The sequence below is a fragment of the Prionailurus viverrinus genome, chromosome B1 (assembly GCF_022837055.1).
Source record: "Prionailurus viverrinus isolate Anna chromosome B1, UM_Priviv_1.0, whole genome shotgun sequence".
In the NCBI taxonomy this organism is placed as follows: Eukaryota; Metazoa; Chordata; class Mammalia; order Carnivora; family Felidae; genus Prionailurus; species Prionailurus viverrinus.
The window spans coordinates 122806615-122832058 of NC_062564.1; the positions used below are offsets into that span (position 1 = coordinate 122806615).

The window sequence follows — 25444 nt, forward strand, 5'->3', positions numbered from 1 at the left end:
CCCACTGGACACAACTAAAAAGGCAGATTAAAATAAAAAAAATTAAAGCTGTCAAGGAGTGAATAAAGTAGGAATTAATAGGCCAACATAAAGGGCAAGTGAGAAGCCTGAGTTGTGGGGAGTACAGTAGCCATTTGTGGCCTGAGGTCATTGTCAGATCCTGAAGAGTGAAAACTTTTCTTGTGACAGCTTAAAAGGTCCTGAAAGCCTGAAAGACAAGACTCAAAGCTCAGGACCCAAATAAGGGCCAACACAGGACTACACCCTGAAGGTAAAGGTGACCTAGAAGTGCAATGGTCCTTGAAGAAATACAACCTGAGATCAAGCTTTGAACTTCATTTAAGTTGGTCTAGGGTGGTAAGGCGTCTGGGTTCCTACAGAAGCAAGCACCAAGTTTTCTTTGGAAAAAAGTCCTTTTGTCATAAGCTTCAGATTCCTACAAATAACTTTCATACATAATATCCAGCAGCTAAGTCATGAGGCAAAAAGAAATTATAATGCAAATTAGAAAAAATTTTAAATTAATGCTGATAGCAAAAATTACAAAAGCAGTGAAAGCAGTCCTCAGAGAGGAATTTATAGCTAAAATATATATATCAGAAAGACCAAAGGTGTCAGATAAAGAACAATAAAATAAAGTACATGTATGGAAAGAAGGAAAAGGTAACATAAATTAACAAAATGGAAAAGACAGATACAACATAGAGGATCTACAAAACCCCCCAAATTAATTCTTTGATATACTAATAAAATTGATAAACTTCTGTTGGAAAACGAAGACGTAGATTAACAAAACTGAAAGGTAAAAGGGTACATCTTACAGATGTTGCATATATTTAAAATATAAGGTTATTATGTATACCATTATCAATAAATCTGAATGTTTCAATGCAATGAATAATTTCATAACCAAAATCACTTCAAGAAGAAATAGAAAACCTGAATAGTTCTATAATGAAATAGATTTCAAATCAAAGAATGTTATGAGGATTGAAATTAGTAATGTTATAATGATAAAAGGGTCATTTGATCAAAAGGACATAACAAACCCAGATAGTTATACTTCTAATAAGAGAGCTTCAATATACAGGATTAAAAACTGATATAAGTACTGTGTGCTAACCAATTGTGCCACTGGGACTCCAAAAAAACTGATATGCATTAAAAGAGAAATATAGAAATCCACAACTATAGTCAGGGATTTCAACACCTCTTTCTTAATAAGTGATAGAGAAAAGCAGACAGCTAAATCAGTAAGGCTGTAGAAGACCTGAATGAGAGTATCAACCAACATAACTGATACGTATATTACAGTCTACCCAACAACAGCAGAGTGAGCATTCTTTTCATGGGTACGTGGAAAATTGAGCAAGATTGACCATATTCTTGACCATATAACAAGTTTCAATAAATTTAAAAAGTTTCAAAGTATACAAAGTATACTCTCTCACCACAATGGAATTAAATTAGAAATCAATCACATAAAGATATCTGTGACATCTCCAAATATTTGGAAATTAAATAACATAATTTTAAGTAACCAATAGGGAAGACATTAAAAAGGAAATTAGAAAGTATTTTAAACAGATTGAAAATGAAAACTCAACATCGTAAAATTTGGGGTATACAGCCAAAGCACTGTTTATTAAAAAAAATATATTAATACATGCTCATATTAGAAAGGAAAAATGTCTGAAATCAATGACCTAAGCTTTCATCTTATATAAAGACACAAATGAAAAATCAATAAAATAAACAAAAAAATCAAAATAAGTATCATCAACAAAATGAAAAGCTTATTCTCTTTAAAAATTTTTTAAAAATGTTTTATTTTATTTTTGAGAGAGAGAAAGAGCATGAGTGAGGGAGGGGAGAAAGAGGGAGACACAGAATCTGAAACAGGCTCCAGGCTCTGAGCTGTCAGCACAGAGCCCGATGCGAGGCTCGAACTCACAAACTGTGAGATCATAACCCGAGCTGAAGTCAGACGCCTAACTGACTGAGCCACCTAGGTGTCCCAAAAGTTTCTTCTTTTTTTTCATAATTTTTTTTTTGTAAAAAGCTTCTTTAAGAAAATAACTTTCTTTTTGTAAAAAAGATTCTTTAAGAAAATCAATAAAACTAACAAACCTAGCTAGACACATCAAGAAAAAAAGAAAACACAAATTCCCAGTGTCAGGAATGAGACACAAAACATCTCTACTGATCATAGAATCATTAAAAGGATATGTTATGAATGACCTCATATCAGTAAATTCAACAACTTAGATGAAACGGACGAATTCTATGAACAATATAAACCACCAAAACTCACTAAAGAAACAGATAACCTGAATGGTCTAAATCTGTGAAAATAAGAAACTGAATTTGTAGTTAAAAATCTTGACTCAAAGAAAACTCCAGGCCCAGATGGCTTCACTGATGAATTCTACAAAACTTCTAAGGAAGAAATAACACCAATTCTACATAAAATCTCCCAGAATTTTAAAGAGAAGTTCCCAACTTATTCTAGGAAGCCAGTATACGCTCTATCAAAACCAGAAAAGACATTACAAGTAAACTACAAAATTGTATTCCTTATGAACATAGCCACAAGAATGTTAAACAATGTTTTATGAAATTAAATATATAAAAAGGTAACACATCATGACCAACTGAGTTTTTTTTCCCCCCAGAAATGCCAGGGTAGTTTAACATTTGGAAGTTAACCAAAACAATTCACCATATTAACAGATTAAAAAAGAAAAATATGATCATCTCAAATAGATGCAGAGAAAGCATCTGACAAAATCCAATTCCTATTTCTTTTTTTTTTTTTTTAATTTTTTTTTTTTCAACGTTTATTTATTTTTGGGACAGAGAGAGACAGAGCATGAATGGGGGAGGGGCAGAGAGAGAGGGAGACACAGAGTCGGAAACAGGCTCCAGGCTCTGAGCCATCAGCCCAGAGCCCGACGCGGGGCTCGAACTCACGGACCGCGAGATCGTGACCTGGCTGAAGTCGGACGCTTAACCGACTGCGCCACCCAGGCGCCCCCAATTCCTATTTCTGATAAAAGCTTCAGGACACTAGAAATGGAAAAGAACTTCCTCAGCCATATAAAGGGCATCTATAAATAAAGTAAACTGACATCATATTCAATGGTGAAATATAAGCTTTTCTCCTATGATTAGGTGCAAGACATGGTTATCTGCTTTCATCACTTCTACTCAACATTGGGCTAGAGGTTAGTCTTTGCAATAAGACACAACAGAGAGATAAACATCATGTGGATTTGAAACTATGATAGAAAAATTTTAAATTTGGGTTTCATCAAACTTCTAAATTTTGATTCTTCAAAAGTCACTGTTACAAAAAAAAGTAACCATCAGACTAGAAGAAACATTTACAAAATGTATATGTGACAAAAGAATTTTTACCTAAAATATATAAAGAACCTTTAAAACTTCATAATAAAAAGTCCAGCAATCCAATTTACAATGTGGGCAAAGATTTGAACACACATTTCTCATAAAAATGCCATATAGGGATGGTAAGTAAGAACATGAAAAGATATCAAGCTCACTAGTCATCAGGGAAATGCAAATTAAAACTACAATGAGATACCATTGGCTAATGAGATACCATTAGCCACTAGATTGGCTAAAATTATAAAATACTAACTATACTAAGTGTTGGCAGGATGTGGAGGAAAAGAAACATACACTGCTGGCAGGAATGTAAAATCGTAAAACCACTTTGGAAAAACACATTGGCAATTTCTTAAAAATTTTAACCTACACCTGCTATAAGACCCAATCATTCCACTTCTATGTATTTACCCAAGAGAAAAGAAAATATATATCCATACAAAGACGAGTACACAAATATTCATACCAGCTTCAGCAAAAATTGGAAACAAACTAAATGTCCATCAACGGGTGAACACGTATACAAATTGTGGGATACCCATACAATTGAATATTTCTCAGCAATAAAAAGGAATGAATTACTGATGAACATAACAATATGGATGAATCTTAAAATATTGATGCTGAGTTAAAGAAACCATTTTTTTGTTTTTATTTAAATTCCAGTTAGTTAACATACGGTGTAACATTAGTTTCAGGTGTACAATATAGTGATTCAACACTTCCATAATCACCTGGCACTCATCACAACATATGCACTCCTTAATCCCCATCTCCTTTTTAACCAACCCCCACCCATCAGTTTGTTCTTTAGAGTTAAGGGTCTGAAGAAGAAACCATATTTAAAAAAATAACTCATTATATGATTTCATTACATAAAAGCCTAAAACATTGCATGCTAATTTTGAGCAACAGCAGATAAATATTTGCATGTGGGAGGGCCAGGGCTGGGGTTTTGAGAAAACTTGTGGGAGTGGTTAGTATGTTCATTCTCTTGATTTCAGTGGTGGCTTCCCAGATGTGGATATATATTTGTCAAAATTCATCAAATTGTATACTCTAAATATGTGTATTTTATATTGTGTTAATTACACCTAAATAAAGCTTAAAGATACTATGAAATGTGCCTTTTCAGAAAGTTATGTGAAGAGAAGGAGAGGAAATGACAGAAGTCAAATTAAATAGGTAACTGTAAGTAGTTGTTTCTTTACCTTTTTAATTGCTAAGGGATTCTCACTGGAAGTTTTGAAGCACTCCCTGATTTTTCTGCAGGGCTCTGAAATGATGACACAGAAATATATATTTAGATCAAACAGAAAAAAATTCTACCACATAACATATACATCAGTTGCTGAAATAAGTGAGAGTATATCTGGATTTTAATTAAAGTCAACTCAGGGATCTGTTGAAAAACTTGCAGGTAGAGTTATACCAGAATAACATAATAAAAGCATATTAAGGGGCGCCTGGGTGGCTCAGTCGGTTGAGTGTCCGACTTCGGCTCAGATCATGATCTCACGGTTTATGAGTTCAGGCCCCACATCAGGCTCTGTGATGACAGCTCAGAACCTGAAGCCTGCTTTGGATTCTGTGTCTCCCTCTCTCTCTGCCCCTTCCCCATATGTGCTCTGTCTCTCTCTGCCTCTCAAAAATAAAAAAAAAACTAATAAAAAAATTTTTTAAAGCATATTGATATTTACAAAACTAATTCAATGCCCAGGAAGATGATATAAAGAAAGACTAGAAGAATTTTCTTGATCTGGGTAAACTAATTTTTAAAAGTGCACATTTCATATAAAACATGTTTTTCTCTGTTTCCTGTCCATATAGCTGTCACTTTTCCTAATTAAAGAGATTATAGGTGCGCTGTTTGCCCTGTGGCCACAAGCAGAGGATGTGTATTGAGCTATAATTACGTTTTTAATTATATTTCTTATTTCAACAGTCGCTCAACCTTACACATTTCATAGCATCATCCAACTAAATCACTTTAAACCATTTAAATATTTGCTTAATTTCATTTTGCATTAATTTAAATAAAGCTATATTCTCTGTAAATAATGCTATCGTTTTTACTGAAGCCATAGTCAACAGAAACAATTTCTTAAAAGATGCAAAGATTTTGTGCATATTCCCAACAGTAACTGAATTCGTTAGTTCTAGCTAAAGAGAGAAAACCATTGTAAAGTTACCTCTCCAGAAGAGAACAGGAAGTAGGAAGAACAAAGTTATGGGTGGTGGTCTATTAAGGTAGTGTTCACTTCAGGGAAACAGAAACCACTCTATTTTAAGCAAATAAGACAGGGAATGCGGTATTTGCAACATCACTGGAAGGGCTGGAGCAGTGAACTCTGGCGTTGACCCTCACAAATCACTTCAAGAACGTCTTGCACCTGGCCCGCCAGGGGGCACAGCCTTTATGGGGGGGGGGGGGGAGGGGAGTCAGGATGCCACTGACACTTGAGTTGCTGTCACATCACTGAGGCTAAAGATAAGGCACTGGAACATGCTGCAATCTGAAAGCCACCGTATCTGCTGACTTGGCATCTGACACCCATAAATCCAGAATCTGAACACTGGGATATTGTAGCAGGAAAACCCCATGTCTCCAGTCATGCTTGAGAGCAGACAGCAACCAAAACGATGACCTTAGCCCCACATCTGAAATATACATCTGATCAGGTGGCAACACTTAACTCCCATTAGGGGGCTCTTGCAAACCTAACTGTTAAGTTTCCGGGTTTTATGGTATAGGAAGGAACACCCAACAGTAGGTGGATTGTGTGGGCTTTATTCTCTACTGCTAGTGGAAAGGAAGGAAGAGGAACTCTTTGAAAGGATGAAATGAGTTAGCAAGCGTGAAGACCTTAGAATGGAATCACATAGGAAGTACTCTACTAATGATGCCTCTTATTGTCGCTTTTTGAAAGACAATATTATTTTACCACACTATACCAAAACAATCTCAGGTGCCCTGAAACTTTTAATAATGGCAGGTAACTGTACAGGATAAGCGAAGGAGAACTGGAAGCAATTTCCAATACCCAGAGTTCCTTCTATTTTAGCTAGCCCTTTAGATTTTGCCATGCTGTGCTTTTTAAAATATGATAGTGCAGGATGTACAACACCGTGATTTGATATATGTATATATTGCAAAATGATCACCACAGTTAAGTGTAGTTAACTATCACCTTGCAAAATTATCAATATTTTTCTTGTGCTGAAAAATTTTAAATCTACTTTCATAACTTCCAAATATACAAGACAGCATTGTGAACTATAGTCATCATGGTGTTCTGTTGATTAATCCTTTTTCATTTCAATTCAATAAACATTATTTAATTAATTAATTAAAGTTTTTTTTTTACTGAAGATCAAACACTGTACTGGGACCTGGGGAGATACCAAGGATACCAGAAACACAGAAGGGAATAACCCTGGGCCCTGACCTTCAGGAGCTGGCCATCCAGCAGGGAGAAATGTAAACATGTAATTCCATCCCTACTGCATTTCCCTGACTCACTTTTTGTCTGCAGTAGGTTCCCTATCATGTTGGGTAAACATTCATTTTCAGTATCTCTTAAGCTGCTTTTGTTGGAATTAGAGACTAGAACCACACCAAATATGTCTTGGGCTACTGAAATGAGATTAAAAGAATAAAAAAATTTTATAATGAATAACCTGTTTCACAGTGAGAAATCACTGCAGCTATGTTAGCTGCTATATTTTAAAATTTCTGCAGTTATATTAGCAATCATACAGACTATCCCCCCTACCACCTCTGGTTGTTTGCAGGAGACCTCAGGAAAGATTTCATTAGTCGCAAGGGACTCACCAGAATGAGGCCGAGGGGGCATTTTGATATGGTTTGGGGCCGGTGTGACTTCTCTGACAGGACTCTCCAGGGTCGCAGTGCTGGGTGGGTGACCGCATTTGGCAAATGGTGTCTCATCCTTCTCTAAGTGGTTGAACTGGCCAACACCCCACAATGTTCCCAGTGAGTTCTCATCATCATTCACAGTACAGATGGGAATGTTATTCAAACCTAGTTGAGTAAGGATAAAAAGACCAAAAAAAAAAAAAACCAGATTAGGTTTTTGGCAGGTTTTGTCTGAATGATCAGCAATTTCCCAATTCGATATTGTTAAGTGTATATAAGATGTCAGACTCCAAATCGTATGAATGAATGCTAGGTGGATATTCTTTGAAAGTCAGTGTAGCAGGGATACAGGAGTACTGATGCATAGGAGCACTTGTACCCCAATGTTTATAGCAGCACTCTCAACAATAGCCAAATTATGGAAAGAGCCTAAATGTCCATCAACTGATGAATGGATCAAGAAATATGGCCTTTTGTAGCAACGTGGATGGAACTGGAGAGTGTGATGCTAAGTGAAATAAGCCATACAGAGAAAGACAAATACCATATGGTTTCACTCTTATGTGGATCCTGAGAAACTTAACAGAAACCCATGGGGGAGGGGAAGGAAAAAAAAAAAAAAGAGGTTAGAATGGGAGAGAGCCAAAGCATAAGAGACTGTTAAAAACTGAGAACAAACTGAGGGTTGATGGGGGGTGGGAGGGAGGGGAGGGTGGGTAATGGGTATTGAGGAGGGCGCCTTTTGGGATGAGCACTGGGTGTTGTATGGAAACGAATTTGACAATAAATTTCATATATTAAAAAAAAAATGAAAGTCAGTGTAGCAAATTATGTTAGCAATACATGCTGCCTTGAAATGTTCTGCCATCTCGTTAGCCTTGAGAACCAGGCTCACATCTTTGATCTTAGCCGGAGAGTCAAGTGGAATAGATCTGCCTCTATCTCAGACAGACGCCTCATTTCCCAAGTTTTGATAATGACCAAGCGGGATTATGTTAGCCCTTTTCATGAACAGTACATTTAGACGTTTGAAAGCATCCAAAATGTCTCAATATAATAAGGCCTCCTAAAAGACATACACTGGCTCTTTTTTCGTACTGGCAAAAGATATAGACAGCTGTATAAGCTAGGAACAGGAGGCAGGAGGAGGTAGATTATGAGCGAGGTAAGGAAGGAAAAAGCAGTGCAAAGCAAACTTCTTCCTCATGTCCAAGGCTTCTAGGCTCTTTCACTCTCCTGTAACAGCTATTTGCTTCTGGGTCATATATCGAATTATAGACATATCTTCTTTTCCGTGTAAACACTATGTCATGACGTGTCGGACAGTTTAGGAAATGAGGGTGTACAGGATATTGCTCGATGTTAATCCGTGAATTATGAGAGATAGTAATAGGCAGCTGTCTTGTTTCCAAGAAGTTGCACAAGAAGCTTCTGTATAGTGTTTTTTGTTTTTTGGTTTTTTGGTTTTGGTTTGTTTTTTTTTTTTTTGGTTTTTGTGCCCATTTTCTTCTAAATTTCCTTCTAGTACTATCAGTCCCCCCTTCTTACCTATCTGCTCAAATGACATCATAAAGGTCTTTGCTGAAACCCCTGTCTGAAATGCACCCCTTCACACTCTGTTCCGTTAGGCCTTTTTATTTTTCTCATAGCATTTGTCCCTTGTCATATCTGTTTGCACATTGCTGGGCTGAGCTGTCCTAGAGTGTAAGCTTCATGAAAGCATGGATTTTGTGTGTTTGGTTTGCTACTCTATTCCCAGTGTCTAGAATAGTGCCTGGCACAAAGTAGGTGCTCTATGATTATTTATCAAATGAACGAATAACACAGCCAAATATAAAGCTTTTATTTAGTCTGACACTTAGAACTTTACTGATAGTAACTGGTTCCATGTAGAAATGAGAATAACATTTTTAAAGATAGCATCACATCTTACCATTTTATCTTAAACACCTGAGATAGTGATTGGCCCAGGTGTATGGTGAAAAACTGCCCACCAAATGAAATAAATAAAAGATTAACATGAAGACAAATCAAGGGGAAAATCCTTATTTTCTCTGCTATCTCCTTTAATTAAAAAATGGTGATACATAATATGAAAGAATTCAGATTCTATCTATCCAAGAGTTGGGAAAGAACTACCCAGAAATCTAAAACGTGGAAGGGCACTAAAGTGGTTTCAGAGTCAAATGGGACAATATTAAATGATTTAAAGCTAGTCAGGGAAATGTAAAACTCAACCCAGCAGTGAAGAAGATTAGGACAACATTGGTGGGAGTTACATTAACTGCTTTGAATATACAGGAGAATTAGGTTATGGAGTTTGGGGCCTAGGAATGACCAGCTCCCCCTATAGGGCATCAAATTGCTGTTACCTTTGTAATTATGAGGGACTCACCTTGTGGGAGAGTGTCACCAGAAGATTCAAATATCACATTCCTATCTAATTTTCTAATATGCAGCCCCAGTTTAATGAGAACATACTCTCATTTTACCTTTTTGTCCAAGGCAATTGTTTCCTTAGTTGATGAGTGTGCTCTAATATTGGGTTAAGTTAAATTTTAAATGTTAAAACAAACAGGTTTAGAATTGTTATTTTAAAATTTGATTTAAAAATAACAAGTAACTGCAATAATCTTTATTGTGTACAAAACTTTCCATCAAAGATGCCAAAAATATTTACTATCAGCATAGCTGGTGTTGTAAAAGTATTAGTATTCCATTTCACACCCTCCTCTCCAGGCCAAGGATGACCCAGCCTCCACAGACCAGCAGGGGAGTGGGGGTGTGGTCTGTTTTTCCTCCACATTGCTCTTCCACTCTCCCTTCCCCACTCACTGCTTCCAGCTCCTCTGGAGTTGGGGTGGAAGATGAAGGAATGGTTAAAGGGACACAAAGTCTTACTTGCCGAATGGTTTTAATTTAGTGTTGAGGCATCTATGAAAGTGGATCTGTGAGACAGAGAAGAAATGCTGGCTCTTTCTCTCATGAGGCATTTTTGTGGGTTCTTTGGAGACCCTTGGTTGAGGAAATCTCTGATACTGTTCAGTCATGGATAATGTACCTACCAGAAAATTATTAACATCTCTTCCTTCCCACCTTCACACTAGGCAAAATGTCACCAGCCTCTTTTGGCTGGAGTTGTCCTATTATAGTGGTTAGTCCTCTTGGGCTGGGTACCTGTAAGACAGTTCTTGACCAGATTCCTCCTGAGTGTCCACTCTAGCCCACAGGAAACAAGGCCCTTTGCCTAGTCTTCTGTGGGAGAGCAACTTAATCCCAGTCTTTGTGCCACTGACATAGCTAGCTTCAGGCAGCTCCAGTTGGCTCTTGCCTTTAGATTTTAGAAGAGAATCAGACACCATTCTCTGTCTTCCATAGCATAGAAGATACAGAACAAGTTCACCCCAAGAATAGTCTCCCCATATTCCACTGCAGAAACAGTACAGGGCAGACCAGGAACAGCACAGGCAAGGATCTTGCTAGCCAGTGAGATCTCAATCTCCTCTCTAGACCCTCCGTTCTCCATAAATGGTCCCCTGGAAAGCCCTGAAGGTACCGGTGAAGGCAGCTACTACTACTGTTCATCATGGAGGGGAGGGGGAGTACACAGCACCCCAAAGACTCTTGTCAAAGAAATCCTTTTCCTCTCTTTCCTTTTCATGAACTTTTACTCTTCTCTAAAAGCAAAAGAGCCTGGAGATAGGCTACCATGGTAGAGCCAGTTTTTAAATCACCTCTTAGCAAGTCATGCACAAAGGATCTTGAAATTTGGCTTTAGCCAAAGTTCTGGAAACAAGAAAAGTCTCATTTAATCCCATGACTAAATATAATGCTTTTTTTCTATGCAGTAGTGACACTCAAATTTCTTTGGCTGTTGTGTCCTTTGTTCAAGCACATTTTACTCCATGTTTGTCTCCTGCCCAGATTTCTAAGACTCCAGAACACAGCTCAAAAACCTCTGCCAAGCAAATGTAAGATTTTAATATCCTCAGGTCTATAAATTCAAGCTTTCTCTATTCTATGTGATAGAAGAGGTTGTAGAGATCACTAGTTTGTAAATTAAATGAAAAATTTTCCGTCTCTTACATTCATTTACCTTTCTATGGATGACCCCATTTACTGTTCCCTCTTTCTTTAAAATCACTTCTTTCCATTTTCAGAGACAACATTTTTCAACCCAGCATCTCTGCCCTTTCTTTTCAGTCTCTTTCTCTGGATTTTCTGTGTCTATACATCCCTGTGTTTTTCAGGGTTTTTTGGCATTTCTTTGCTTTCTTGAGCAATAACATTATAGTTTTAACCTACATGTTCCTGCTTTTCAAATCTACTTTATAGACTCATCCAGTCCTTAGGCTCCAAGTCCTTATATCCGTTTCTCTACTTGGTCATTTGCTCCTGAATGTTCCATTGGCACATTGAGTACAACATGTTTGATATGAAGCTTTTAATCTTACCTCCTATATATGTTCTTCCTCCCATATGCTCAAGACTAATAGTTGGTCCACTATCCACCCAATCAACCAAGCTAAAAAAACTGGTAGTAATTCTAGACTTGTTATTCCATTCCCAAATCCAATAAAGGTCCAACTCCTGCTAATTGTTGCTCCTTAATGTTTATCATATGTATCTCTCAATCAAATCTCCGTGAAATGCATTCTTCATACTCTTCCAGTAATTTTCCTATCTCTGTATTACACCTCAACTTCCACCATACTTCTATTATTGCACATAACACTGTATTATAATTATTTCCTTCTATTTATATCTCCTCCAAACTACACTGTGAGCAGAAACTGGCTTGTGTTGTGTTGTTAGCAGAGTGCCTATATGTATCACAAATAGAGACTCTAACTTGACATTTCTTAGACTGAACAAACTTTAAAAAAAATTTTTTTTAATGTTTACTTATTTCTGAGACAGAGAGAGATAGAGCATGAGTGGGGGAGGGACAGAGAGAAAAGGAGACACAGAATCTGAAGCAGGCTCCAGGCTCTAAGCTGTCAGCACAGAGCCCAACGTGGGGCTCAAACTCACAAACCGTGAGATCATGACCTGAGCCAAAGTCGGTCGCTCAACCGACTGAGCCACCCAGGCGTCCCTGAACAAACTTACTGATGATTTAATTTTTAAAAGATTTATCACTGATAATAACATTAGATCTCAACAGACTAGAACATTTGAATATTGGTAAAATGGACTATAAGAATTATCTTTGGCGTAAAACTAGTGAAACTAGTTGTAGTGTCCTTTTACTCAGTATGGGCTCAAAGCACTGGCTGTTAATGGCCAAAACAAAGCAGTTTGCTGCTCTTCTCTTTCTCATCCAACTCCAGTTACTAGGCTTTCTAGAATTTGCATGGATATCCTTGAAAGATTTCCAATAAAATTTTCTATTCAATTGAACATATATTTATATGTGAACATATATTACTATCAGCAAGGCTTTGTGGTAGGCATTGTAGGGTGTTTGAAGGCATAAAACTCCATCCCTTGCCTGCCAACAGTTTTATGCTGTAATTATAGGTATAAGGTGTTCAAGGCAGAATGTGAAATAACATATACAAGAATTATATATTATATATCAAGTATCTGAAAGTCAGAAAAAATATTACACTCAATTTTGTAGTATTTGCCTTCATAGAAAAAAAAAGTTCCAATTAAATGCAATGGTTTTCTCATGTGGATTTTGAAAAACTCTGTCATCAGATTTTGCCACAACAATAGATTTCAAGGTCATCTATGACTTCTATTGTAATATCTGTTTGCTTTCTCTTGGCTTTCATTTTCCTGATCTTCTCTAGGAATTTGTCTTTGACGATCATCCCCAGCCATTCTCATTGAATCTTGGTTTATCTCATAACTTTCTGATGTTTTTTTTTTTTTCTCTGTTCTGCTCACCCGAGCTTTCCTCTTGCTCTGCCCCAAAGTTCAGCCTTCACTTCTCTGCTTACTCTGCCCTGGCCCATTCTCTATCCCTTTCACTTAGATGACTAAGTCCATCTTTTAACTTATCTCCCAACCCCTCGTTAGGCCCCTGCTCCTCTTCCACTTTCTATAATACAGCTAGAATGATTTTTTAAAGAATGAAATCACTTGCTCAAGGACACACAACTAGATAGCTGAGGTAGAACATGAACTCTGTTTAAAAATCTATGAGAGGCTCTAAATTTTACCTGGGTATAATTTAAGCTCCCTTCTTTCCTTACACAAAAATTTACCTAGCACCTCCCATGTGGCAGCCACTCTTTGGGAAATTGAAATAAGTGGTGAGTAAAACAGATATGTCTTCTGTTTTCAAGGAGCTCACAAATTAGCAGAAGGTATTTGATCATAATCAAATAAAAATATTTAGTCACAAACTGCAATGACTGTGGAGGTGCATCTACCCAAAACCATGCTTTCAGGATGCGCACACTCATCTGTCCACCTGACAGATGTGTCAGCTACTGATGGCTCATGCTGAGTCCCTCCTGGGAATTGCTTCCAGCTGAAGATAGTTCTCATGCACGATGGGAACTTGACCAATGAGTGTTTGGTGGGGGTTACAAAGGCCTTACCCCCTTTCCTCAAGTTGAGATACCTCTACAAAGCCATCCATGGCTCCTTATGGGGCTGACTGAGGCCTCTACTGTATCTGTATCACAGCTCAAGTTCTGCTAAATCCCGCTTCCCTTGACTCCTATACATGTTGTTCCTGAGAGCAGCCCCAGTAAATCTCCTTCAAACAGTTCTCCATACTACAGTCTATTTCCAGAGAACCTGACTTAAGACAATTGCTGTGATAGAATACTATGAGAATATAACATAAGGAAATTTAATTTAGATTGAGGATATGGAGCCCAGATTGTCTCTTTTAAGTTACATTTCAAGAAACTTGAAAAATGAGAAACAGCAAGTAATAATGGAATTTTTGGCAAGAGGAAATAGTATGAGTGAAAATCCAGAGGTTGGAAAAGTCTTATTACGTGTTCAAGGAGCTTACGCAAGTCCAGTGTGGTTTATGTACAGTGAAGACGGGTGGGTAGGTATTGATAGGAAATGAGTCAAAAGAGGCAGAGGCCACATACATCACAGGAAACATTTTAGCCTATGTCAAGATCTAGTCATTATCTTAAGTGCATGTGAAGTCTCTGAAGGATTTTGAATAGAATATTTAAGCAGTTAAATTTACATTTTAATATGATCTTTCTTGTTGTTCTATGGAGAGTGGATTGGATGAGGGCAGGGGTGGAAGTAGAGCAGTTAGAAGGCTACAAATTGCAAAAGTAGTAGTCAGACCAAGGGATAAGAATGGCCTAGAATGGAGCTGCAACCATGGCCATGGGGAGAAGTAGCTTAATTTGCAAAATATTTAGAAAAAAAAAGTGATGAGATCAAGGGAAGTATTGCAAGAGGAGAGGAAGCAAGTTCAAGAAGGGACCAAATTTATAGTCCCTTTCCCAACCAAGGGTTAATGCCTGGCACAGAGGATGCCTGTAAGCCTCTGCTCTAACTCCAATGCTGGCATCTGGTCTTAATGTTCAAAACCTGGGCCTCCCTATTGGTTACATATTTTGAACAGTATCCCTGTGCTTACCCACCAGAATCATCAAGTAGCCCAAATGTTGAGAAAGGGAAACATTCTAGGACCTTGAGTCACCTTACCTTTGATGTGGCACACCCTTCTGGGATGAGGGGTGTGCCGGACTAGAAAACAACCTCCATTTCTAGCCATAATATGGCTGCATTTGCTCTCAAACTGAGGAGCAGACATTGGGGACTTGAGGCTCATGTTCTCGGGATGTTGGTTTGCCCCTCTCCACTGTTGCCACAAAATGTCTTGGGGTTCTACCTGGTAACCTCACTTCCAGAGGTGCTCTGACCCTGAAATCATAAAATGACAATCATTCTGATGAGGGGCTCTTGACATTTCTTACACATCAAATATTTCTTCATTGCTTGCACTGCTGAGTTGTTTCCCTTGTCAAAGCAATGTGAGGCTATTATACTTTCAGATTAAATTTTTGTACACATTGAAATGAATTCGGGTATGGGTGGAAGCAAAGAATTTTTCCCTGGAAAATTCAAAACATTTGTGAGAAGCTTAAAATACATTCTATATTTAATTACATTTAAGGTCACTTTGTTCGCTTACCAACATAAAAATAACAGGTTATCAATTTTGATATAGTAAATGAAAATGATAGCTTTAAAATACAATACACACAAATGTGCTTTACATGAATACACCTTTCATATTATGATATAATACACATATGAAGACCTTTAATATTATACTTTAAGAAAACCAGTTTGTTTGTTTGTTTTTTAAGTAGGCTTCACCCTCAGCACAGAGCTCAATGCTGAGCTTGAACTCACAACCCTGAGATCAAGAGTCCAATGCTTAACCAACTGAGCCACCCAGGGACCCCTAGAAAACCACCTTCTTAAATTTGTATCATCTTCTGAGAGGATGGTAAAACCTAAAAATAAGGGGGGGGAATCTGATAAAAGAATGATATTGTACCTACAAATGATAAACTGGAGAACATTTGACATGTTGTTGTTTGTAATTTTCAGTATTATTTAATGATTTTCTTTCAATCACTCAGGAATTATTTATTAGATAGCTAAAGTGTCATAGGCCTAAGGGATCAAAGATAATGTTATGGCTCTTAGGGAATTTACAATTACATGGGGGGAAAGTTCTGGATTACTAACATAGGAAAGAGTTAAACAAACTTTCTTAAAGATAACATATTACTAGAGCACCTGAGTGTCTCAGTCAGTTAAGCATCCAACTCTTGATTTCATCTCAGGTCATGATCTCATGGTTTGTGGGATTGAGCCCTACATTGGGCTCTGCACTGACAGCCCGGAGCCTGCTTGGGATTCTCTCTCTTCCTCTCTCTCTGCCCCTCCCCACTCATGTTCTCTCTCTCTCTCTCTCAAAATAAATAAACTTTAAAAAAATGGCATGCTATCTTGAAATATAAAGAAGGGTTTTTTTCTGGTGTTTGTTGTATATTTCCTATCTTACGTGGCTATCTTATTCATGATAGCAGGACCAGGAAATACACATTTTATTTCTAACCACGGCAGGGAGTTTTTCTGGTCAGAATAATTTTCAGCATCAAAATATGTCCATATTCTAGAAATTGTTCTCAAGATTTTGTTGTGGCAGACATTTTTAGTTCATTGACTACGTTTTAGACCAAAGAATCTGTGTTCAAGTTTTCCATAGTATACATTCAGAGTGTATGGTATATGTCATCAGTCCTGTTACCACAAATACCTAACGTTCATAAATTCTAAAATTATTCTAGGCTAAATAAAATATGTTAAAATATTTGAACTCATAAAGTACTATTATCTATCAATAAAAAATATTTTCTTATTGTTCCTTATAAATAATGAGTTAATTCCAGCCTCTTTGTGTAACCCAAACTATAGCCTTACTCATTCTTTCCGTGTGGGACCTTTTGCACAATTAAGTCAGTAAATTCATTTTTTTATCTGTATTGGAGGAAAAGGGTACAGTAGACAATTTGGAGAGTGGAACTATCAACTTGACTTTCAAGTTAAAGTGAACTGAAACTTTAAAATGAGATGTATTGTCCCAGCTTTTCCATTAACAAGCTAAGTCACCATGGATCAATTATTTTATTTCCTAGATTTTTATTTTTTCATCTGAAACCTGATGAGATTGACTGAGACATCAGCTAGAATGTTCAGCTATTCTACTGGGTGTGTCTTACCCTCATTAATCATTTCTTAGGCTAATTTGAAGGGTAATGACATACTTCAAATTCTGGTATTAAAGGTCAATAAACAATGAAGAAAACTCTTTCTCCTCTTATAAAAAAAACAGTGCCTTCAAGAAGTCTGAAATTCAGGGGCGCCTGGGTGGTGCAGTCGGTTAAGCGTCTGACTTCAGCCAGGTCACGATCTCGCGGTCCGGGAGTTCGAGCCCCGCGTCAGGCTCTGGGCTGATGGCTCAGAGCCTGGAGCCTGTTTCCGATTCTGTGTCTCCCTCTCTCTCTGCCCCTCCCCCGTTCATGCTCTGTCTCTCTCTGTCCCCAAAAAAATAAATAAACGTTGAAAAAAAAATTAAAAAAAAAAAAGAAGTCTGAAATTCATCTTGCTTTTATACTTTAAAAGATGCTATAGGGCTTTCTTTTGTATTACAGAAAATTTAATTACCTGATGTTGTGGCTTTTATTGTTTCTTTTGGAGGTTTTGAAATAATGTTAAAGGGATTCAGGCAATATGTAAATATTTTATCCACATATATCATTAAAAATTTTACAAAATCCAATGTACATTATGTACTGTTGAAAGTCTGACTTACACTTAAGTTTTCAGAAATTAGATAAATGAAAAAGTCTGGACAAAGTTGTACTTTGAATTGTTCTAGCAAGTGATCTAATAATGAAAAAATAAAGCTATCTCAAACCTGAAGAAAAGTGAAACTATATTATTCCCTGCAAAAGTTCTTAAAACAATGTCTCCCACAGACTGGGAGAAAATATTCTGAAACACATATATGATAAAGGACTTGTATCCAGAGTAACAAAGAACACTTAAAAATCAACATTAAGGAAACAAATAGCCAAAGTAATAACTAGGTGAAAAAGGTGAATAAACACCTCATCAAAGAAGATGATCAGATGGCAAATAAGCACGCATATAAAAAGATACTCAACAGCACTTATCGTTAGGGAATTGCAAATTAAAATAATGACATAGCACTACTCACTTATTAGAATGGCTAAAGTCCAAAATACTGACAATGCTGACAGGAATGAGGAGCAATGGGAACTCTCACTCATTGCCAGTGGGAACACAAAATGGTACAGCCACTTTGGAAGATAGGTTGGAAGTTTCTTTCAAAACTACACATACTCTTACCATAGACCCAGCAATTGTACTCCTAGGTGTTTACCCAAAGGATTTGAACTCATGTCCACAGGGAAACCTACACATGAATGTTTATTCATAATTGCCAAAAAATGGAAGCAACCAGGGTGTCCTTCAACAGGTGAATGGATAAATTGTAGTACCTCCATACAGTGGAATACTATTCAGTAATAAAAAGAAATGAGCTATCAAGTCATGAAAAGACATGGAAGAATGTATGTTGTTAGAATGTATGTTGTTAGAAGCCAGTTTGAAAAGCCTACACACTGAGTGATTCCCACTACATAACATTCTGGAAGAAGCAAAACTATGGAGACAGTAAAAAGATCAGTGGTTGCCAGAAGTTCTAGAGGGACAGTGGGGGAATAATGAATAGATGGAGATCAGGGGATTTTTAGCGCAGTGAAACCAGCCTGTAGTATACTGTTCTATACTGTAGTTGTGGATATATGACATCATGCATATGTTGAAAGCTACAGAACTGTACAACACAGAGTGAATGGTAATGTAAACTATGGACTTTAGTTAATAATAATGTATGGTTTTTGTTCATAAATTGTGACAAATATAACACACTAGTGAAGATGTGAATAATAGGGGAGATTGGGCAGGGGCGATATATGGAACTCCCTGTACTTTCTGCTTAATTTTTCTGCAAGCTTAAAAACTACTGTAAAAAATAAAGTCTATTGGGGCACCTGGGTGGCGCAGTCGGTTAAGCGTCCGACTTCAGCCAGGTCACAATCTCGCGGTCCGTGAGTTCGAGCCCCGCGTCAGGCTCTGGGCTGATGGCTCGGAGCCTGGAGCCTGTTTCCGATTCTGTGTCTCCCTCTCTCTCTGCCCCTCCCCCGTTCATGCTCTGTCTCTCTCTGTCCCAAAAATAAATAAACATTGAAAAAAAAATTAAAAAAAAAAGTCTATTAATGTAAAAAACCAAAAAAAGAAACTAACTCAAGCCTGAAGAAAAGCAAAACTATTTTAGTTGCTATTAATGATGGCACACATCTTTCTCTTCCACTTGTTGCCTATATTGATTTTAACACTCCTTAACTGACTGATAATACATTTTTGCATTGATTTTAGTGGATGTCTTTCCAAAGTTCATGAATTGGCTTAAAATAATATTTTTCTATTTAAATATTTCTCTTTAATATAAGCATTGATTTGGGGCTATAATTTTTTTAAGACATAAACTCTAAACAAATGAATCATTCATTCTTCTACAAAAGGTTAGATTTTTTCCCCCCAAAGGCAAGAGAAACATGAAAAGAACATGTTATTAAAATAAGGAATTAATAGAGGACCAGAAAATAATTTACTTGTTGATAAACAAACATAATCTTTGTTAGAGAATCAGAAATTTCATTTATTTTATAATGAAGTGACTAAACATTTTCCTGAACCAATATTAGAGCATCCCATCAATGCAAAATTGTTCAGTACATATCATGGATGGACTCTGTAGATGAAATCAGTTATAATAACTTCTGTAATGTGCCATGAATTATTCACAGTTTTGTGATAAATAATAGGTATTTTTAACTCCAAAACAAACAAAAAACACCACAAAGAAAACAACACACACACACACACACACACACACACACACTGTTTCCACTATTTTGGCTTAGTAGGTATTTGCTGTATAATATGGGGCAGCAGTTCTCAGCCGTCTTTCCCCACCTGATGCACATGACAGGTGATGTTCGGAGGAAAGACATCGCCATCCCATGTTCAGATTTTAAAGAATGAATTCCACAGTTGTGGTAGAGCAAAGTACTAAAAAAAAAAAAATCAATCACCCCAACTACGGTGTGTCAGTAACTGTTGCTCACAGGAACTGTATAAACAGGTTTTAACTCCAATCTTTCCAAACAGGTAGGCACATGTCATTGCAACTAAACGCCAACAGGTAGTGTTAGAAAACTTACCCTTCTTTGTATTAATTCCTTTTAAAAGCTAAACAATTTCTAAACATGAGCGTTTTAGTTATTACCAGTAAGTATATTGGGTCTCGCCTCACTATCTGTGTTGCAAAACCTCGGTGGAGCCCTCCTGACTATGTCCAAAAAGATGTGCTGAGTGAAAGTAGCCAAGTTCCATTTATAATTCTATTCTACTTGTGATGCCAGCATTCTGCTTTTGCCTTGAAGAGGAAGAGAAAAACCTGTACAGTGGTAACTGATGGAAAATCTAATTAAAATTACCTTTTGTCATTCAGGGAATCGTGCAAGCACTTCTGGGAGCAGTATTTCCTTTTCTATAGCCTCTTGAATCTACCTATATATTAGCAAGTCACTGAATTTTATTTAGACTACATGACACAAAATCTTCAAAATCTAGAGTTTCAGAAGTATGATTAATCATGTAGTTCTAAATCTGGTCATCGTTACTTTTAAAATATGTAAATCTAGGGGCACCTGGGTAGCTCAGTCAGTTAAACATTCACTTTGGCTTAGGTTATGATCTCGCGGTCTGTGGGTTGGAACCCCGCGTCCAGCCGTGTGCTGACAGCTCAGAGCCTGGAGCCTGCTTCGGATTCTGTGTCTCCATCTCTTTCTACCTCTCCTCCCCTTGTGTTCTGTCTCTCTCACTCTCAAAAATGAATAAATGCTAAAAAAAAATTTAACAAACATAAAATATGCCAATCTGTATTAAATATTAATAATCTTAGTCCAAAGTAACATTTATGGAAGATGTATGTTTAAAACAAGAGGATACGACATCTGATCAACGAACAGCTGTAAGTTACAAAGAATTCCTAGAGATGTAAAGATTGTTATTTAGGTGATGAATGCTGAACCATTTTGCAGGTCACCTCGCCTAAAAGGCATGCCACTAAGATCTTCACTGCATTCATTGCTCTGCCTACAGGAGACTTTCTCCTAAGGCTAAGGCTTCCTTACCCTTCTCTAAAGTAGTTCCCACCATCTTCCCTGCCTGGATCACTGTCTATCCCTAACTCTCCTTAGGCGATCTCCATAAGTGCATGTTATTCCCTGGCTTTTTTTTTTCATTTCTGTGTTTATTTTCCGCTTCTCTCCATAGGATATCATAATCAAGCAGGCAATGGTCTAGTCTAAGTTCTGTATTCCCAATACCTGTCACATAGTATATGTTCAGTATTTGTTAAATGAAGTTGAATGTTATCCACAGAACAAATGTCTTTATCCCACAAACTTAGCTTATTTTATTTGTATGATCTCCTCAAAGATAGGTGGTTTACTTTATTTTTTTTTAGGTGGTTTACTTTAAAAGATAATACCTCATTACCACAAAACAGATTTCTTTGGCCTTCACATAGTCTTGAAAAGAGGATGAACCTGAGATCCATTAGCTAAATCATACCTAAACTTTTTGAAAATTATTTTAATGATGAATTTAAAATGATACCTGAGGACAGTTTTTAAAGAAGGTGATCTTGTTCACAGGAACTCAAGGCTATTGATACACTCCAAGCCTCATAATGGGTCTATGCTGAGTTGTCACTGATTTCCTTAAATCTTTGCACTTGAGCTGGGAATTTTTAATTGGCAGAGACAGCCTAATGTCTAATGCATCCAGTAGAATATCACTGTCTCCCTCCAGTTTCTCCTACTGTTGCTACAAAGAGCCCAGGAGGCTCCCTGGTTGTTAGGATACACTACAAAGCTTAGCAACGTGGTAACATTCCTTAGGGAAATCAGAGTTCCAGAACCTCTTCACCCCATGTTCTCAGAGCTCCACAGCTTGACAAAACCACATGGTAGCAGTGACTTTTCTCAGTTTCAGACATATAATAGTGTTGAATCGAATGAAAGAGAAAGAGAAAAAAGAAAGAGCAATCAATATCATTTATTGATACTTTCTCCATAATTCTGCTTGAAGAATACATACTATGCAGAGGTAATCAAACTTCTCACCCAAAACTAGGGGGAGAAAATGTGGGTGATTTTAAAGATATCCCAGTCATTCTGCTTGGTAGTCAGCATGTCCATGGCAACGACTTGCTCAATAGTATTGAAAAAAAAATTGAAATGTTAATTAAAAGTCATAAAGAAACATTAAATAATACAGTTAAAGTCATAGGGTTCCCTGTGAAAAGGGAAGATGGAATCATACATAGTAATTCCATACATGCACATACACATATACACATACATACATGTGTCCTTCAGCTCTCCGGATTATATACACTAGTGCTTCCTAATATTTTTCTTTTCAGACCACGTATGGTTTTTAATTTCTAAATCAGTCTCTGAAATCAATGTAGATAGTTTCTAAAGGGCAAATACTAGTTTAAAGCAATGCAAGGATACAGTCTAATTCGGTCTGGATTTTTTTTGTTGTTTGGGCCCAAGAATTAAAGGCTAAATATCTCCTCTTGCCTATAACCCATTCAGGACTTGTACACTATCTTTCTGTATTTTATGGAAGATTCAAACAATTTTCTAATGTAATTTTGACGTTTTGAAATGTTCATGCTACATTTTGTGTCAGGAATTTGCTTTCCACAGCTAGTCATGGAGACTTATTTCTCCTTCACATGAGAGAGACCAAGAGTCCAAGTTTGGTGTGGAAGCTCCATGGTGTCATTTGGAGCCTAGACTTGTTCCACATTTTGGTCCATCTTCCTTGATATGTGGCTTCCCTCCTTGAAGCTAACTCTTATCCAAGATGGTTCCTGAAGTTCCAGTCATCCGAATGGCTACTATATTACAGACATCAAATGCACAGTGCCGGCAGAAAAGAAAAGGAAAGAGGGGTGAGTGCAGACAAGGACATGATGGCTACGTGCTCCCTCCATAAAAGCCTTTTCATGAGTCCCAGACAATAATCTAGGTGCCTTGATCACTTCTAGCTGCAAGGTGGGGATAGAAAGTGTAGCTTCTTCACAGGGCGTATTGCCACTGATTTCTCAAAGAGGGGCTCAGTTACCAAAAGAAGAGTGAGATAAGGTATATTGGGTTATAAACAGTATCTACCACAGATCCTGACATTATACCTGACCCCTGTGGAAGAGGTTTTGACACTCTACGCAGTTGCACCTTTCATTAGAGAGGGCGAAGCGTCCATCAGAGGGAGACATACCCCTGGCTATGTAACCATGGTTCTGTTGTATTTTCTTTATAGGAAGACCTATGAGACCTTCCTTGTCTCATTATTGGGAAAAATGATACGACTGGTTTGTTTGGGCATGGTTGGCAGTAATTCTGTCAGAACCGTGGGACAGAGGTTGCTCTGCTGCCCTTGCTCAGGGCACACATGTATCTTTGTTGCCTTGGAAACAAACTGCTAGTCACGACACTCAAAGACAGAAAATGGATGGAGAGATTTCTTGGAATATGTGCATATTTGAATGGTGATTAGTGATTTAAAAACACCTTCTGTAGTAGTCATAAACAGGAAATCTCCCAGGTTGTTCACTGTCCACAGATATTTTGAGTATTGTTATGGACTGAATGATGTCCCCCTAAATTCATATGTTGAAGCCCTAACCCCCAATGTGACCATATTTGGTGATAGGACCTTTAAGGAGGTAATGAAGGCTAAAGGAGGTCCTAAGGGTGAGTCCAAATCTAATAGGACAGGTGTTCTTTTAAGAAGAGGAAGAGACCCCAGAACACACACACACAACACACACACACACACACACACACTCTCTCTCTCTCTCTCTCTCCCTCTCCCTCTCCCTCTCCCTCTCCCTCTCTCTCTCTCCATACACACATGGAAGAAAGGCCATGTGAAGTCACAGCAAGGAGGGGTCTGTCTACTAGCCAGGAAGAGAGGAAGAGAGGGAGAGAGGTGGAAGAGAGACTTTACCTGAAGCCAACCTTGCCAGAACCTTGACCTTGGAATTCCAGCCTCCAGAATTATGAAAAGATGAACTTCTGTTGTGTAAGCCACCCTATCTGTGGTATTCTGTTATGGCAGCCCTAGCACATTAATACACACGTGAATATGCAGAACACTCCGTCAGGTGCATTTTCTCCATATACAAGCAGTGTGGCCACATCTTGGAGCTGTGAATGGATTAGACCTATTGATTTTTATCCTCATTTTGCATTTTCTATAAAAATCCCACTGGTGTCTGCTTAACATATAAGAAAGTAATGTAAATTATTTATGAAAGGCAAAAATGTAATTGAAAACAACACAAGAATAAAACTTATTTCATCTGATGTCTTGCCCACCCTGTACTTTGTTCTGTCAATTTTGGAAGCATATGATTCAGCCCTAAATTTGCAACAAGTATCTGCATTCATAGAAAAGAGTACTTTGTGATCGCCAGAGCATAACAAAAGTACTGATGTAAGTATAATACAAAGAATTCTAAATTAGCCTCTACATTTCCTCACCACTACTGTTCATACCCTGTATAACCCCCTTCCCTTGATTGTGGGCACATCTGTGAATACAACGGATGTCACTCTTGTGATTAGGTGACATTCTATGGCAAAGATGAAGAGGTTCTGCAGATATAATTCAAATCCCTAATCAGAATTGCTATGAGTTCATCAAAAGGAGATTGTTTGGGGGTGGATCTGACCTAAGTTTTTTAACGTTTATTTATTTTTGACAGAGAGAGAGACAGAGCGTGAGCAGGGCAGGGGCAGAGAGAGAGAGGGAGATACAGAATCTGAAGCAGGTTCCAGGCTCTGAGCTGTCAGCACAGAGTCAATGTGGGACTCAAACCCAGGAACCATGAGATCATGACCTGAGATGAAGTTGGACTCTTTACTGACTGAGCCACCTACACACCCCTGACCTAATTTTTAAAGGAGATTTAGGCCTTCCCTAAGATCAGACAAGCTTTCCTGCTAGCCTTAAAGAAGCAAGCTATCATGAGTTCTACAGCTGCAAGGAAATGAATCTGTCAACAAACCTGAGAGCTTGGGAGACGACCCCAAGCCACAGATGAGACCCCAAACTCAGCTGGTACCTGAACTGCAGTCTTATAAGACCCTGTTTTGAGGACCCAGCTAAAGCTAAGCCATGCCTACAGTCCTGGCACATGGAAACTGTGAGATAACAACTTTGCATTGTTTTAAGTTGCTAAGTTTGTAGCAATGTATTAGGCAGCAAAAGAAAAATTAATACAGTAAAATGAAACTTAGGAAGCATATTCATAGTCCATACTCAATTATAAAAACAGTATCTGTTTCATGTATCAGATTGTGATCTCTTCAAGTGAGGCAGGTTGTGGAGACGGTTCACAGGATTCCATCCTAAAATGTATCCATGACTTCTCAGGGTTGTGTTACAGTTCTGGGC

General features: G+C 37.7%; 1 protein-coding gene across 2 annotated transcripts in view; it reads right to left on the bottom strand.

The window, feature by feature from the left end:
• The window catches only part of CB1H4orf17 (chromosome B1 C4orf17 homolog), a 36162-nt gene extending 14309 nt beyond the window's left edge, over positions 1–21853 (bottom strand). Inside the window, exons 1-4 of one of the 2 annotated variants that reach the window (XM_047855770.1) lie at positions 21584–21853; positions 14936–15154; positions 7247–7456; positions 4623–4687 (exon numbers count right to left, since the gene is read on the bottom strand). In XM_047855770.1, coding sequence (XP_047711726.1) covers positions 4623–4687; positions 7247–7456; positions 14936–15062 — 402 coding nt within the window. In that variant the 5' untranslated portion in view covers positions 15063–15154; positions 21584–21853. The remainder of the gene's footprint in view (positions 1–4622; positions 4688–7246; positions 7457–14935; positions 15155–21583) is intronic. The other variant, XM_047855771.1, reaches the window with a different exon arrangement.
• Positions 21854–25444: the final 3591 nt, after the last annotated feature.